This window comes from Hoplias malabaricus, chromosome 13 (assembly GCF_029633855.1).
Source record: "Hoplias malabaricus isolate fHopMal1 chromosome 13, fHopMal1.hap1, whole genome shotgun sequence".
NCBI classification, from domain to species: domain Eukaryota; kingdom Metazoa; phylum Chordata; class Actinopteri; order Characiformes; family Erythrinidae; genus Hoplias; species Hoplias malabaricus.
Genome location: NC_089812.1, coordinates 24,511,665 through 24,529,725, shown reverse-complemented (window position 1 = coordinate 24,529,725; position 18,061 = coordinate 24,511,665). Strand labels below are relative to the sequence as shown.

The following is an 18,061-nucleotide window of genomic DNA, read 5'->3' as shown; positions in this document are numbered from 1 at the left end:
GAGTGCTAGGATTATCGCACTCAGATCAGCAAAAGGAATGTGTTGATGGTGTATTAGGCCGGAGTTGAATTCAGCCCGTAAATGGCTTGTTTGCTGAATCCGCATCTAGCATTTGGGGCTGGTGTGGACTTTAAAGGCATGTTTACTAAGAGCCAAAGTACCAGTTTAGATGTAACCTCTGCTAAAAAGTCAGAATAACATAATACAAGTAGGATTCAGTTTACATTATTATCTGTTCTTATCAGTGTTATTCAGTGATTTTATTTCTGTCCGGATAAGCTATATGTGTTTTCTGACTCCTCCACTTAGAAAATGACAAGCTGAATTGTTTCTCACTAAACTGGGTGCTTGTCTGAAAAGTTTTAGTCCCATTTTTGTACACATTTCTGTGACAGAAAAACATTTACCAGGGCAGAAACATGTCTTGGCATTCCACTGTTATTTTACAGTTACATCATCATTACAAACAACTGAACTGTAGAAAATACAGCCCACGTGTTTGTCCTGCGGTCATTTTCTGCCTGCCGAATGCAAAAGTTAAATCACTGAGGGGACGTGTTATTTATTATAATTTAAAATGGTATAGAGGTCCCACTGATAAGAAAAAATCCAATCCCTAAACAATGGTTCTATTAAAGGTTCAACTAAAAATCTATTTAACAGAATATTTCCTATGGTGTAATGTGCTTCACTTCTTTAGATTTACACTGGAGCTACAAGGCTAATGTGCCTACAAAATAAAGAAAGCTTATATTGCAACATTTAGTATGGTGCTACATTCTTGGCTGAATTGCCACACATTCACTTTAAATCATGTCACAATGTTTAAGGGACATTTCCATAAGTGAATACAAATCTGAGCTTTAATTTAAATGTTTGTGATGTGCCTTGGTAAAAATATCACAAGGGTCAAACAGCACAGCGGTGTTCAGCCCCTGCTTAAAGCGCCCTGTTCAGAATGACTAGTTTCTACATCTGTTGAGAATGAGTCAAAAACAAGGTGCAGAGAATTGAGGCACGAGGAGCAGAAACAAAGGCTTTTCAGCGATTTTGCTTTGTTCGATTTCCTCTCCATTGTTGTTTTACTCTGTCAAACCACATCTTTGCACTCTCACATAAACATGGGTCAGACTCAGAAGGAAACAACTCTGAATCGCCTGCTATCTACGTAAGACGTAGTATAAAATCAGAATCACTCGTTTTAATCCTTGTTCTTAGATTTAGGCAGATCACAAAAATAGAGTGGATTGTGTGTGTTGGTAGGCACCAGATCCCAAAATCAGTGTGTTAATCCACTGAACAAGTGACCTTTTCATAATGTCCCCTTTATATAATGTCAAATAGACCTGCATGTTTTGTGTCTGATTTGAAGACATACATTTTACATCTGAAAAAGGGATAACGTCAATAACTTGATAGTTACCTCGCTTACCCTATTTAGAAAATGTAACATATTTAGAACATGTAATATAATTGTAACATTTCACATTAAGTTCAAATCATGACCAACGGTTGGTCATCTGTCTGTAACATCGTCCACTCGTCTGCCCCTCCAACGCACAGCATCCCCATGACTCACTCACTATGTTCCACTTTTCCAGATAAAATCTTTCTGTTAACTCAAGCCAAGTGTCCGAGAGCTGTGTGTGTGGAGCCAATCACCCTAGAGTGAGACCCTCATGCTGCTTATGGAACACTTCCCCTGTCCTCTGTGCCTCAGAGAACATCAGCTGTATTTGGGGAAACGATGCATGAGCACATAGGAGGCGGCGCAGTGGGAGGTGGAAGCAGTAAACCTTAAAAAGCTTTCATTTAGAAAGAAAACAGCCATTAGATTGTGTTTAATGCTTTAAGATGATGTGGCTAACAACTACTAAAAATCTCAAGGCATTTGGATGAAGTTGTACACTTTGCAATAAAATATGAGAATGTAATCACGCTAGAGAACACAGTTTAAATGCTCCACAGCCCCGCGCTGGGTGGCCATAACTGTAACACACAAAAAAAAAAACACACAAGGTAAAGTGTTTTTCTGGGGCAACTACAAATTAAAAGTCACCATGCTCAATGCCAAGCATTGACTAGACAGGTACATATCACCTCAGCACTGGGCTTTGGAGGAGTGTGTAGAGACATGGACCTCTATCCAGTGCCTTGGAGTCAAGTTTGTAATCCAGAATCAATCATTCAATATCAGTACCTGACTTATTAATATTCACATGGCTGAATGTAATCAAATCCATACAGCAATATTCTGTTATAAAAAAGAAAGATGTAGAACCTCAGGAAAACAGATGTTATGTTCTATTGATATTCTTCTACTCATTACAGGGAATATGAATGTTACATATCCAGAAGTTCAAATGTCATCTCACATATGTCAGCTCATAAGAAGTATTCAAAATGATAAATGTTCCATTGACATTTGTTAGCAAATCTGGACCTGTGCTTATTTGCTGGAAATGAGATAGTGAGGCAGCTGCAGTGTTTTTATTTTATCTCAGCCACTGTGTACAGTAATCAGTCAGTCGCTCAGAGACAGTGCGTACTGCTCCCTTAAACCAGGCGTGGGACACACACCCTGCCAGTGACCCTTGTCACACACACCATCGCTCAAACTCACCAGCCCCCTGACATGTCTGATCTGTGTACAGAAACACCGTATGTGACCGAAGACCCCCCCTGTCAGTCTCTATTACATTCCTTCGCTTCATTGCTTTAACTCTCGCTCTATTACCCTTCTGCACAACACTCATTAATCGCGCTTCATTACTTTCAGTTCCAGTCCAAACAGCCATGGACGACATCGAGGATATGCATTTATCGACTTTCATAAGGTTAAAACATTATTAACAAATAATAGAGAAAATGGGACTGAAAACAATAATGGAAGATTGTGTAGACTACCAATCACCACAAAATAAGCAGAACTTCAGATCAGAATCAGAATGGTCTGATATTGAATGATGAAAATACTGTATATCTAATAACACCCCTGGTAAAACATGCTATACATGCTAATATAGTTATATTTCAATGTGCAATTTCATGCTTAAAGACAAAGCACACAAAGACACAAAGGACAAATCATTTCTTTTATTAGTATTACAGACATTAGTCAAAACAGTGGAACGAAACACTAATTACAGAACTACAATTCATTACTTTGTTTAGGTCTTCTGTTATAAACGTATACATCACTTCTAATAAACAGCAGCTAGTGTACGGTGCACAGGACAAATGACACGAGGGAGACAACAGGAACAATACAAACCTCCGCTGTTTGTACAGACAAGCTGCCAGAAAGGCGAGTTAGAGAAATGACACGACCACTCTAAAGCCGACAGGACAGTTTTCATGGTTAGCATAATTACTGTTGTCTGATTAATAAAGTACATTTCAGTCTTGCCTTGAAGCCTGCTGTGTGTGATGCAGCAAATACATTCTGATTAAATGTGTACATCATTTCCACATTAATAAAATATATTACAACAATATAATTATTGCCAAAGTCTTTAAATTGGAAGACAAAACTGTTGGCATAATATATTTTATCCATGTAACGTACACTATGTATCACCTCCCCTGGTGAAATCACTAATCCAGTACAGAATGGAACTCATATGAGCCTACATTTGTAATTCCAAATGCCAAGAATCAGCTAGAGGGGTATAAAGCCTTCCGGCACTGGGCTATGAGAGAGCTCTGGGCTCTCTGGAATGATGTTGTATCCAATACCTTTGAGAACCAAGGCTCTCATGGCTTAATGCAATCAAATCCTCACAGCAATGTTCCATCATGTACTGTAAAGAACAATAGCTGTTACTGCAGCAATGAAGAGCAAACACCCCACTGATTTCTGAAAGAAATGTTGCATGAGCAAGTGTCTAGACACTTTTTAGCAACATAGTGTAAGATAAAATGATGCACACATTTTGAATCAATTTAAAAATATCCTGTCTTTTGTTCTGTACGTTGAACCAAAATACTACAGGGCTTTAAGACTATGTAGAAAAAGATAAAGAGAACGCTGCTAAGTATGTAGAAATGTCCATTCACATAGCACCTCTGACTGTTTCACCTCGCTGAGCCAATCTCTAATGACTTCTATTCCATTTCCCAACAACCAGCTGTGTTTTAGCACCGCTACCCTCCGCCACTGCCACACTGACCATGCACTTACACACACACGACTACATTTCTCTGCCTAATCCTCACAAGACAAACAACATTTCTAAAACAAAAAAAAAAAAAGAAAAAAACATAACATGCAATTAATAAAAACTAGATTATTTGTCATAACTAACTACTTTTCCCAAAGCCATCTGCACCAGAAACAAAAACTGACCAGTGATCCCTTTAACTCGGGACTTTCAGAACTTTACTGACTCTCTCATAGCCCCTTGTTCTAGTTACTTAATGTGTCAAATGTTTTTTTGTTTTTTTTTGGTGACTGTGTTATTCAGCTTTGTCTTGCTGTAAATTAATGAAATGTTAGTGAACAGTAAATTACTGAAGAGCAACAGAGGACACAGTGGGTTTGGATTAGGGCTTGAATTATGTATATAATACATTCAGCCAATGTTAATGGTATGTTGAGTAATCTGTATTAATAAAAAAACACTTTTTATTCAGTTAAAATATGAGTATGTAGTGGCTTGTTATTTGAATAAACACAGGCACTGATACAAGCTTCTGAGAACTGTAACAAGATTTTCATGCTCTCATGGAACTGGCTTGTAACTCACCCACTCACTCACTCAGGATTAGGAACTCCGCTGTAAGGGGGAGCTTTTGTGCTTCAAAACAATGACGCTGTGTCATTATTAATGCTACATACCAGCTTTAAAAGGACTTCAACAGGTTTTCCACCATAGAAAGACAACTGCTGAGTAAAAAGGACATTTAAAGCTTAAATGTGGTCAATAAGCTCTGATTAATAAAACTGCTGGAGTTGACTTTTATGCGGAAAAACTATGGAGAGAGATTAGTCTCAAAATACTTTACAAATGCGTAAATGTTAATCCACAAATAAAACACAAGTCACAAATATGTTTCACTGTTCACAAATGAACACATCACACTCTGTGTCTCACGGTCTGCAATTTGTACAAATACAGTTCATAAACACATGTTTTTGTTTTTCATAGATGTATCACAATTTTATGTGAAAATAAATACATTTGTTTAAATTTACATTGAATATATGTGTAAAGTCGAAGTCTCGAATTTAAAATGTATTTGTAAAATGTAGAATCTGCGTTTGTGAATCAAGTCACTCACGTGTTTTCCGTGACGTGCATTTATTGTTAATTTGCTCTGGCGGGTTTTTGGATTTTGAGACTTTCCTCTCGCATTTCAACCGATCCAAATACAAATGCAGCCTGATCCACAAATGTGGCCAGCAGCCGAACAAGCCACCGGTATTTATAAATGTAAATGTATTTGTACAAATTGCAAACTGTGAGACACAGATTGGGATGTGTTCATTTGTGAACAGTGAAACATATTTGTTTTTTATATGTGGATTAACCTTTACACATTTGTAAAGTATTTTGAGACTAATCTCTCACCGAAAAACCAGCATCACATGGGTCATTCTCACTTCATTCATGCCTTGACGTGTTCACAGAGTGGCGGGGGTGGGCTGGGGTGGTGGGGGGTGAATTGTGTAGGCTGTAATCAGTGTGTGATAGCGTTAGACTGAAGGCCTGTCCTGGTCACTGCGGTCAGATCCAGATGCTGTGTGTAGGTGTGAGGTCATGGCATGTCCTTCCTCTCCGTGGTGGATTCTTTTATGATCTGAGAGAGACAAACCCGTGTCAGTGTAATAAGAGCAGACAGCAGGGAAGCCCCCCATGGCAGAAACCACCACTTTTCACTAACAAAAGGTTCATGCTGAGAAAATCAGCTTAAAATTTAAACATGCAACATTGCACATGCAGGTGACATTATATACATTATTATATATGATGAAAATGATTGTACTGTATATTATAATTATTGTAAAATAATTGTGCACTAAATTTCATTTTATAAGGGAAAAGAAAAACATTTTCACTGTTCAAACATTTGTTCAAGTTTGTAGCGCCCTCTGCTGGTATAAATACATTTAAATCATTGAATTACTTTTCAGACTCTTCCTTTCCTGTTTGTACCACATTAGTGGTAGAATATCAGGTTGATATTTTAATAATAAGTGCTTTATGAATAAAGTTAGTTTTCATTATCATTACCTCTCCATCACGTGTTTCCACAGTTCGGACGACAATGCTCCTCTTCACATGAGCTTCTGGGGTCAGTTTAGTATCCAAACTGGTTTCTGGCACCAAGCAAAGACAGAAAGTATTGTTTCATGACTGTTAACCAGATGTTGTGGGTGTGATGAACCACTCCCAGCAGAGAAGCTCAGGTTATACACAGATGTGTTCCACTGGATGGCTACAATTACCCATGGTTTCTCACTCACCTCTGAACTGCAGGTTGGCAAAACTCTGCACTGGAACAGTGATTCTGAGAACACACACAAATTTTCCATAAAGACCCATTTAGAAGATGTGCATTTATGTGTAAATGAATAAATAAAATGGCAAATAAAATTGGTAACACTTTAAATTACAGCCCGCTAATTACTGGGTAAATACAGAGTATGCACCTGTTAAGTAAGTGAGCAAGTAAAGGGTATGATGCTAGAAATATGTGGGTAATACTTAGTATATCTTACAAACATTTTATAAATAAGGCACGAAACTGTGTTCCAAATCCATTGTACTTCTCAGCATAATTACTGCATTCATTCGTTATCTGTAAGCGCTTATCCAGTTCAGGGTCGCGGTGGGTCCAGAGCCTACCTGGAATCACTGGGCCCAAGGCGGGAATACACACTAGAGGTGTATTATACACACATATACACACGTGTTTTTGGACTGTGGGAGGAAACCGGAGCACCTGGAGGAAACCCACGCGGACACAGGGAGAACACACCAACTTCTCACAGACAGTCACCCGGAGCGGGACTCGAACCCACAAGGTCCCTGCAGCTGTGTGACTACCACACTACCTGCTGCACCACCGTGTTGCCCTCAGCATAATTGTAGATTACAAAATTGAATTGAAAGTATGACAGTTTATGAAAATGATTATTACTGTCATTTTTTTTTATAAATAAGGAATGCAGCTTCTATTTTGAATTCACTGTAGTTCTGAATGTAATTATAGATCTTATAGTGCACCTAGAGAGAAGGACATGGTCATCTACTTTCATTACAGGCACCAGCAGAGTGCCATAGTGCTTTGTACTCATTAGGTTCAGGACATGATTTATCACAATAATCACCATCATATACTTAGGAGATATTTTACACTGTTTAGCTTCTGTGTATTGAGGCATTATATGTACACAGCTGAATATATATGTACATTATATGTACATGTACTTACCCAGTAATTAGTGGCCTGTAATTTAAAGTGTTACCACATAATTACACTAAAATGAACATAACATTCAAACCAGTCTATCTCCCCTCCTCCTCCTCTCACCTGCTCTCCTCTCCCTCCAGCAGTTTCCTGTAGGTGGCAATCTCCACGTCCAGGGCCAGCTTAACATTGAGCAGGTCCTGGTACTCCTGCAGGTGACGAGCCATCTCATCCTTCAGCGTCTGGATCTCATCCTCCAGACGAGACACAGTGTCCTGATACGCTGCTGTCTCTATGGAGAAACGCTCCTCAATCTCCCTCAGCTGCCGCTCCAGAGACTCATTCTACAGAGAGAGAGAGAGAGAGAGAGAGAGAGAATAAAGGCAAGACAAGTGTCAAATGAAAATGTATAGCTTCTCTGTTCCTTCAAAGAAGTGTAGTTGATCAAACAAAACGTGTTTGGTGACTGCAGTTTGCTTCTTTAGTTTCACCTATGGTTTGATTAAACAGAACCCTTGTGTGAATGCTGTGATCTGATGTTAATGCTGTGAAGCTTCAGTTATTAGTTCTGCTGCAAACTCGCTTCTTATGGTTCAGTGATGATGACGGAGAGGGAGAGAGACACAGCTCTACTCTGTTCACTGTTTCAAAGCTTTAAGCTTTACTTAACATTAGTAAGTGTTATTTTTTTAATGTTTTACATCTGAGAAATATACTCTCACAATTCTTCTATAGTCATTGCAGATTTAGTTATACTTCATTAAATGTTTGAATCTGAGTGTAATAGACTCACAGTTCCACGGAGGGACTCCAGGTCGCAGGTCAGGGCCTGGATCTGTCTGCGATAATCATTGGCCTCCTGCTTCGCTTGCCTCAGAGCTTCTGCGTTTCGATTGGCTGCGTCTGTCAGATCTGCAAACTTGAGTGAGAGTCATAATTACTGGGATTGACAGCGTCACAAAACAGAACAGAAAAGAAGTGCGCCAGAGAAAACAGGACAAACCGATGGCACCAATAAAAGACTCCAGGCTTTGTAAAGTGCTTTTTCACAGACACTCAGAGTCCCATTTGTTTAAAAAAACAAACCGACTAAAACCATTCTTCTTGGATTATTGAGATTAAAATTGAGGAATACTGTTTAAAAGGTTTATATGAAACATATGGAACATTGCAGTATTACATATAAATGCTGACATATGTACATATACTAAATGACCAAAGGTTTTTAGACACCACCCCATCCAACATTTCTTCTAAAATGAAGGGCTTAAATACAGTTAGAGCTTCTACTCTGGGAAGGCTTTACAGTAGATGTTAGAATACTATTGTGTGGATTTGACTGCATTCAGTTGTAACAGTTTTGGTGAGGACAGGCTCTGATTTGTTCTGAATCACAAACAGTACTCAAACAAGTCTAAAAAGTACCGGATAGAAATCCATCACTCTAGAGAATATGGTTCCACTGCTCCATTGGCAAGTAGCCCTTCAGCTCAAACCTGGCGTTTGGAACGGTGACCTTAGGCTCATTATTTCTATTACAGGAGTGCCTACAATTGTGTACTAAATATGTTACATATGCATGACCTTGTGTCCAGAAAAGCTACATCAATATTTATATGTTTATGGGTGTATACCTTTGAACGGTACCACTCCTCAGTCTCCTGCATGTTGGATGAGGCCATGGATTCGTACTGAACTCGTATCTCCCTCAGAGCAGCGGTCAGGTCCGGCTTAGAAACATCCACGTCCACATGGACCTGCTGAGCTCTCAACTGCTCCTGGAGCTCCCTCAACTCCTACAGAGACAAAGAGAGAGAGAAAAGGGGGGTGATTATTTAGCACTGTGAAAAAGTGTTGCAGATGGACTGAGAGAATGTAAATGAATGGGGAAGGGGTGACAAGACAGAGACAGTGTACCTCCTCATGGACTTTCTTCAGGAAGTTTATCTCATCCTGTAGAGCTTCAATCTTCCTCTCCAACTGCACCCTGTTTAGAGCCGCCTCATCCACATCCTGAGAGAGACAGACACAGAGACAGAGAGAGAGAGAATGAGAGAGATTCACAGATCCAAGGATTATATTCTGCATAGTTCATATGTGTACGTGTGTGTGTGTGGGGGGGGGGGGTAGTATCAGTGTCACTCACTTGTTTGAAAGCATTCAGGTTGTTGTCAGCCTCTTGTCTCAACGCAATCTCATCTTGAAGTCTGTAATACAGTAGTAAACAATCCTGTTTACACCCTCTACTTGACATGCGTAAACATTACCTAAACAATATTAATTACATCATCTCCTGCATGGCTTTTTAATAGAAATGGGAAAATGACTTGGAAAAGCAGTGATCTGAAAATGGGCTGTTTTTACAGCTTGGTTTCCACATGTGAACTGCTAAAGCTGAGAAGTACACAGGCCTCTTTGAAATAGTCTTATTACAATAATCACAATTTTCAACTGGAAAAATATGACTAAATCAATTTTCCATGATGTCCATGTTCTGTAATGTTACCATTTTGTTTAAATGCACATTATACCACAAGATACAGCCTTATGCTGTTATAATTTATAATTATAATAAACTAAGAGCTTCCTGTCATTTTGTGCTGTATTTGACATTCTGTTAAAACGTATAAAAAACTAAATTTCAATAATTCTTACTGAGGCCACATTTTCTATTCAATTGTATTTAAATGAAAAAGTGTAGAAGTGTGCTCTGTGAAGACGACAAATGCTTAGTTTCACTTGGAAAACGCCCAAGCTGTTGCACACAACTGTAAAGACAGTTCCTCTCAAACAAACACTCAGCATTGATTCCACATGTGTTAAATCAACAGGTTTTGGGGTGTGTGTGTGTGTGTGTGTGTGTGTGTTTGTGTAAGAACCTGATGTGTGTTAATGGCTGGTGTGAGGAGCAGGTGCAGAACAGCGTTCTGATGTGAGAAGATTAGTGTGTGTGTGTGTGTGTCAGATTGAATGAGACATTAGCACATCATTAGTCCTCCACTCTCACACAGTGAGTCACCACTGCCGCCAGTGTTCTCCAGAGGATGATGTATGGAGTACACACCTTCTCACACACACTATACACAAGTAAACACACTTTTATACATTGGAACGCAACACTTTTTTTGAAACTGATTAATCTGATCAGGAAATAAGCAAAACAGGCTTAGGTATACTTTCGCAAACATTCAAGGCATTTCCCTAGAGCCACTACTGGCTCAAACGTGTAACATGTATTCGTCTATGCTGCCTTTCTTCATAGTCTTGTGTTTATTTCTGTAACATGGCAAAGAAGTGCCTGCTTTGCCAGAAAAGTTTAGCGTTAACAAGGGGGCAGATTACACCCACTGCCCAGAAGTGCACACACACAGGCAGAGATGAGGAAACCCAATCAGAATGGAACTAATGACATACTAACACATGTCCAAGCAAGCAGCAGAATAAGATGCTCTGGAGCAGCAGCTCAAAAGCCTAAGGCCACTTCATTCATTCTCTGTAACCACTTATATAGTTCACGGTAGCAGTGGGTCCGGAGCCAACCCAGAATCAATGGGCACAAGGCAGGAACACACCCTGGAGGGGGCACCAGTCCTTCAAAGGCCGACACACACTCACATATTCATTGACACCTACAGACACTTTTGAGTCGCCAATCTACCTACCAACGTGTGTTTTTGGACTGTGGGAGGAAACCGGAGCACCCGGAGGAAACCCACACAGACACAGGGAGAACACACCAACTCCTCACAGACAGTCACCCGGAGCGGGACTCGAACGCACAACCTCCAGGTCCCTGGAGCTGTGTGACTGCGACACTAACCTGCTGCACCATGGTGCCTCCACTACAGCTGTGTAAACCTCAAACACAAAGCACACTGTGGTAGATTCACCTCATTTGTGGCTATGGGAGAAAATATGTATTTATTTTGAGGCAAAATATTGCTTTATTTAGTGCAGAGAAGGATAGCCACCATAAATGAAGCCTAAAACATCTTTGTGTTCTTCTGCATCTTCCGTGTCGAGCGTGAGAACATTTTAAGAGATGGTTGGAGTGTGTGGCTAACGCTAATACACCCACTGTGAGTCAGCGGTGGCAATTGTTTGGGAGTCATTTGCCTAAAATATGGGATGTGTTGCCGGGACAACAAGACATCTGCAAGGTGGGGGTTTGGGGGGCTTTGTTGAGGGGCTATTGTGTCCTCTCACTACCCCCACAGTACCCACCTCTGGAATGAGGAGGGGCAAAGTTTCAGACTCAGGCTTGAAAATGTAAAATGAATCAATAAATTAATGAATGAATAAACGGACAGATGAAAACTTCTCAAGTGCAATTACTTAGTTATAAATCCACACAGACTTTCTCAGAGCATCCAGATTTACTGCTGAACTTAAATCCAGCCTATACACTGCTGCTCTCAAAGCAGCGTTACCCTGGCAACTTCTAACCTATTCACTGAGCTGGGTTTGAATAGATGCATTTCTGTGGCCTCACTGCTAAAGGATTCTTTAGTGATCCTCCCATCTGTCCACTCCTCTGGTGCTTCGAGGTCCTGCAACTGCACTCTTTACTTGTTAAACTGCTCTCGAAATTTTACCACAAGCTATTTGTACTAAAGCATACAGTTTCTCTAAATATGTACACAATGTGACTACATTTTGTTATTAACTGTGGAGGCTGCTGCCCAACAGTTTACTGTATCAAATACTGTATGGTTCTGTATAAAAGAACTAAGCTTAGTTTCTTTTCCAGAAGTGAGTGGTGTACTGTAGTCCACATAGCAGTTAATTCACCATTATTTACCAGTTGATTCTCATCCTTATTCTGCAGTTTCTTCCTCTCTTCTTCTTTCTTCTTTTAAGCAGGTGTTCAGAATGATTTAAAATGGTATTTGGAAGTGGTATTAGAAGCACAGCTCGGGATACTGCATTGTTGCCCCCATTCTAACACCTTACACAATTATCTTGTGCTAAAACCTAATCCGAAACCTTTCATATTTCTTTAATATAAAAGCTCTAAAGATGTCTGGTTCCTATCACAATCACAGTGAACATTTCTGACTTGGTACTTTCACTAGGACTGAGCTTTTCACACCAAACCATCGTGGATGGCTGTGTTTAATGAATGCTTCCTTAATTTTCTTGTGTCGAGCAGAAAAATTCTATTCTGCAAAGTTTATTTTACTTTAACTTTTTTTGAAATTTACAGTGAGAAAGAAATAGTGTTCTTTTCATTGCCAGGCCTTAACAAATCTCTGAATAAGATCTGAGCGAGTTGAGAGAAGAGCTGGAGATTAATTTATGGAAAAATATAAACCACTAACAGTTTTTCGCAGTCTATTTCTAAAATGGCAGATTGGAAAGCATTGGAAGTAAGAAGAAATGTTTGCTATAGTACTGACGAATTAGTACATTTTTGATACTATGTGGCTCTCTAGTCTCAACACTAACTAATCCGCTAACAATCATCAGTTTTAACAAAGACAACGCTACAATGTGGATCAGAGAGGGGAGTGGGCGTTATCCAATACTCTGTCCTCACCTCTGTTTGACTGTGGCAAGGTCAGTGGCGAGGTTGTCTCTCTCAATCTCGAGCCGGGCCTTGCCTGCATTGAGGCCATCCACCTGTCTGCGCAGCTCTCGCAGCTCGTCCTGGTAGATGTCACCCAGGCGGCTGGGCTCTTTGCCCCGGAGCTGGTTGAGCTCAGCCACCAGCAGCTTGTTCTGCTGCTCCAGGAAGCGCACCTTCTCGATGTAGCTGGCGAAGCGGTCGTTCAGCCCCATCATCTCCACCTTTTCGTTGGTGCGGGTCTCACGGTACTGAGCCTTCAGCAGCGAGTCAGTCGAGAAGTCCAGGGACAGGCGAGAAGGAGACGGGGCGCTGGTGGTGGACATGGTCAGGAGACGTGGTGCACTGTGAAGGGACATTCGTCCTCCACTCAATCGGCTGGACAACTGCACTGGAGACCCCCCGGACCCCTGAGGGCCAAAGCGCCTTCGGTATGAGGAGACGACCCTCTGGCTTTCCATGATCAGAGTGCAGAGAAATGAGGTGGACAAGAGGGGATGGGGGGGCTTTTATAGATTTGGAGAGAGCGAGAGGGCGTGTGTGAAGGGAGGAGTAGAAGGGGTAGAGAACTGGGAGAGGGCAGAGGGAGAGAGAGAGAAAGAGTGGGATGGAGGGGGGAAAAGAGACACGACAGAGAGAGAGAAAAGTGGGTGTAAAAAGTAGGTGGGGGAGAGAGAGACTAAGCAAGTGTGGGACAGTGAGAGATAAGAAAAACTGAGAGTCAGTGGGTACAGGGCAGTAAGAGAGGGCAGAGAGAAAGTTCAGAGGAAGGACTGAGCGTTAGGAACAAGAGACTGTGTGGGACAGAGAGAGAGTGAGAGAGAGAAAGTGTGTTGAACAGGGTGTGTGTGTGCAACAAACTGTGCTGGGAATAGTTCTCCAGTCTGGTTTAATATTAATTTTTGTATGAACTGAGACATAGTGTGAATTTATCAGCATTTTCGCATAAGTCAGTGTTAACTGGTGGAATGTGAGCTGATAGCATTAATAAAGTTCAGTTAAAAGCTCTCTCTCTCTCTGGGCGGTGAACTGGGGGCTACATTCAGTCACTAAAATTTCTATTCATCTCTGGAAGAAAGCAAAAAAGAGGCAGACAAAGAGGGAGAGAGAGGGAGGGGGGGAGAGAGAGAATGCCAGTTGTATTTGTCTCTACGTACCTCCTGCTGCTTAGCTCCATCACTACAAAATGAGAGAGAGAGAGAGAGAGAGAGAGAGAGAGAGAGAGACAGAAAGAGAGAGAGAGAGAGAGAGAGAGAGACAGAGAGAGAGAGAGTGTGCGTTTTTAGCTCCGTCTAATTTGTGTTGTTGGGGGAGGGGGTGTTTTCACTACTGTCTGGGTTTTACAGCAGTTTTTTCTCACTCTGGGACTTTAATGATGTCACGGAGCACTGGTGCGATTACGTAACGTGTTGATTAAAAAGAGAGAGGGAGTTTGGCCGGTTGCGAGTCTGAGTCCCTCTTCAATCACACAGAGGAATAAGTGCTGCTGAGTTACTGCACTCACAACAGGTCTGGAAGCCCTATTATGAAAACACGCCTGTTACTTTGACACCAAGATGAATTGTTTATCTTTTTTTGGGGGGTGGATTTTGGTTGCAGCTAATGCTCATTAATGAGTAGATTCATGTGCAGGCAAAACATGATAATACAGGCCAGTACAAATCAGGTGAAGCATTAAGTTCTTTAAAACTTCAACAAATTGAACATCACTGATGAGTTCAACACACTAGCAGCCAATTCTCGTGAGTTAAAAAAAAAAAAAAAGATGCAAATATTGGCTGGCATTGCAGATTGTGGGAGAAGGAAGACCATTCTACACAAAAAAATGTAGACAATAACTAGGACATTTCCATGTCCCAAGATAAAAAATTGCAATCTCCAGACAAAAGGGCTAGTAGCATTATTTATTTTAATAAACTGCTAAATAGAAAATACCATTTATTTGGTGTATTTTACATTTGATTAGCTAATGAATCTATTATGTCCAAAATGTTATTGCCAACTCTATCACAACCCTATGAAGAACCACATAAAAAGTTCCTAGTGTAGTTACAAAACAGTAACAAATTCCCACCTGCCTCATTAGGGAAAAAAAAACAGCTGGCAGAGCAGAATGCAGCCCTAATTCTTAGAAACTGCACTGCAGTTGTGCCAGGTGTCCATAAAAAGTTATTTCTCTTGTAGAATGCAAAATGGCAGTCTCCATTCATCACCTGCCACCAGGATGGGTTACTGAGCAGGGCATTGAGGCATTTTCCTGAGGATTTTTAAGGCCAGGCTTCCAAGGGCCAGTAGGTCAAAGCAAGTGCATGCTGAGCTCTGCTCTCCAAACAGCAGTGTTGAAGAAACCAAGAAATGGCTAGGGCTCAATTAGTAAAATGGATAAAAACAACAGGATTTCAACTCTCAATGCACTGGTCCTGTCATCAGGAGATTATGAGATCGATACCCTGTGATGCCTTAGCTTTCTGGGGCCCAGAGTCCAAGAGCACAACTCATTCTGCCTGGATGGAAAGGACAACCCTGCATTTCCCTTTAATTCAACATAATTCATCAAGATACTAAACAATCCAGCTGTCTGTTAGCTATCAGAACAGAGCTGAGCAGTGCTCCCCTCATAGTGCGTTGATCTCTAGTGGCACTGTTCTAGCAGCTGTCAATAAGGAAAATGTGTCTGACTTCACACACCTCACAGGAAGACAACTACTCACTAATGCTGTTGTGCCCAAACGCAATAAAATCCTCAGAGAAATGTTCCAACATCTAGTGTAAAGTCTTCCCAGAAAAACTAAATGTTTCTGCAGCAGCGAAGGACAAATATTCCTGATAAACATGATTACAGGAATGTTGGCTGAGCTGATATCTGAAAAACCTTGGGCCATGTAGTGTACTTGCTACCGTTTACAGTGTTGTGATGAAAGACTGTAGCAAAGCAGACTGCGAAGGTGACATTCAGAGAGCTGGGTGATCCACCAGACTGAACGCATCACACACCCTGCTATCATTGTCTGGGCAGATTTATGGGAAATGAGGTCACCAAAGGGCAATGCGGATGGCCTGAAAACTGGATGTGCTTAGAGGCTCTGTTGTCCATAAAACTTAGGGCAGTGGTTCTCAAAATGTGGTGCGTGAATGAAGCATCCTGAGGTGGTGCACCAGGTGACATCTGAAAGTTTAAAACATTCACGAAAAAGGATTCACAGAATAATTGAAAGTCTAAAGTTTTCTTGTGTAAATTTCACAACCTCTTTCAGATTTTTCACAATTCTATTTAAATGAAATTAATTTGTGTGGTGCCTGGAGAATTTGGTTTGAGAATAGGTGATACCTGGTCTAGAAATTTTGATAAAAACTGGCTTAGGGTTTTGACCACAGAGGTGTGAGGAGAAATGAATACAGCACATTCAGAGCACAATTACATATGCATGAGGTAACAATAAAAACTAATGACCAATATAGATAATGTAATATAGAAATATATACATAATGAAGGTTGGGTGGCAGGTAGTGTCGCAGTCAAACAGCTCCAGGGACCTGGAGGTTGTGGGTTCGTTTCCCGTTCTGTGAGGGGTTGGTGTGTTCTCCCCGTGTCCGTGTGGGTTTCCTCCGGGTGCTCCGGTTTCCTCCCTCCCACAGTCCAAAAACACACGTTGGTAGGTGGATTGGCGACTTGTCCGTAGGTGTGAGTGTGTGAGTGAATGTGTGTGTGTCTGTGTTGCCCTGTGAAGGACTGGCGCCCCCTCCAGGGTGTATTCCCGCCTTGCGCCCAATGATTCCAGGTAGGCTCTGGAACCACCGCGACCCTGAATTGGATAATCACTTACAGATAATGAATGAATGAATGAATAATGAAGGTTGAGTAATTTTCTATGGAGCACAGGCTCCATATGTTAACTTCAATTGTCAGCATAAGACAATTGAACACAATTCTAGGGTCTTAATGAAACACAAGTGATATGCTTTAGTCAAAACACCAAAAGGATCAAATACCACAATAGCATTCTCCCTGTCTAAACAGCCCTGTTCAGAACGGTCAATTTCAGTACACTAAACACCTCAGTCAGTGACCCAAGGTGGGGTTTGAACCCACAACCCCAGGAACTTGGAGTTATGTTCAGGGATTAAAGAAAACGTATTCTATATTCACATGTGTTCAGGTCAAAAATGCAGAGGCAGTGTGTTTTTATTTCATCATATTGTAAAACCAGACATGACAACAATGACTTTAAACACTGCTAACAGCCGCAGTATTAAATAACTTTGCTACACCTGATACCTGTTTCAGGGTTTCTACAGGTTCTAGCGGCTATGACTCCAGAAGTGGAGGATGAGGAGGTATCAGAAAGAAGAGGCTGTGATTTCTCACTAGAAGCCCCGAGCACCGATCACAAAAACATGTTTTGCACTGCATTGATATCCAGAAAAACCTCATTCATGATTTTCCCCAGAATTTACGCTTTTATAAATTAGGATCTGTAAATCCTTGATAGTTTCTCCTGCGTTTCAAAAGTTTAATTCTCTTTTTCCAAATGTTCGCTTGTTCTAATACTCTGTTATTCAAACGCACATTCAAGGTGAAGTTCACCATTGTAATCAAACACTTTATAAAAGTCAGAGGATGTTTTCTCATCATGTGCTGCTCACCTGTCTGCTTGCATGCTTGAAACCTGCCAAATATTTTTACTAAGGCCTTGTGTCAATAAATGGTTAAAAAAAAAAATTAAATTAAATTAATTTAAAATAAATTAAAAACAAAAGTGTCTCATGGCAGAGAAAAGGCATCTGGAGATTTTTTAGACAAAGGAGACAACTCCAAACGTTGAAAAGCACCAACCGAGATGAGGATATTGCTCTATTCCTGCTCCACAGGTGTATTGGAATATACCACAGGGAATATTGACATATTATTGCTGTTTCGATTTACAGCAATGTGGAAATGTTTCCGAATTCAAGAGTCCATTACTGCAAAGTGCAAAGGTTAAAACTTCAGCCACCAACAAACAACAGTGATGTTTTCCCCTAAAATATACCATTCCACCTTAAAACATGTGGAGCTTCTGCATGTAAACAAACCAGAGA

General features: G+C 40.8%; 1 protein-coding gene across 1 annotated transcript; it reads right to left on the bottom strand.

Moving 5' to 3' along the window:
- Window positions 1-3,090: 3,090 nt before the first annotated feature.
- gfap (glial fibrillary acidic protein) lies at window positions 3,091-13,479 on the bottom strand. Its single transcript, XM_066642092.1, has 9 exons — window positions 12,956-13,479; window positions 9,563-9,623; window positions 9,334-9,429; window positions 9,051-9,212; window positions 8,210-8,335; window positions 7,540-7,760; window positions 6,470-6,513; window positions 6,237-6,322; window positions 3,091-5,802 (listed from the first exon to the last, which is right to left on the bottom strand). Exons 1-9 carry the CDS (start codon window positions 13,441-13,443, stop codon window positions 5,761-5,763), a joined length of 1,326 nt encoding a protein of 441 aa, XP_066498189.1. The 5' UTR covers window positions 13,444-13,479; the 3' UTR covers window positions 3,091-5,760.
- Window positions 13,480-18,061: the final 4,582 nt, after the last annotated feature.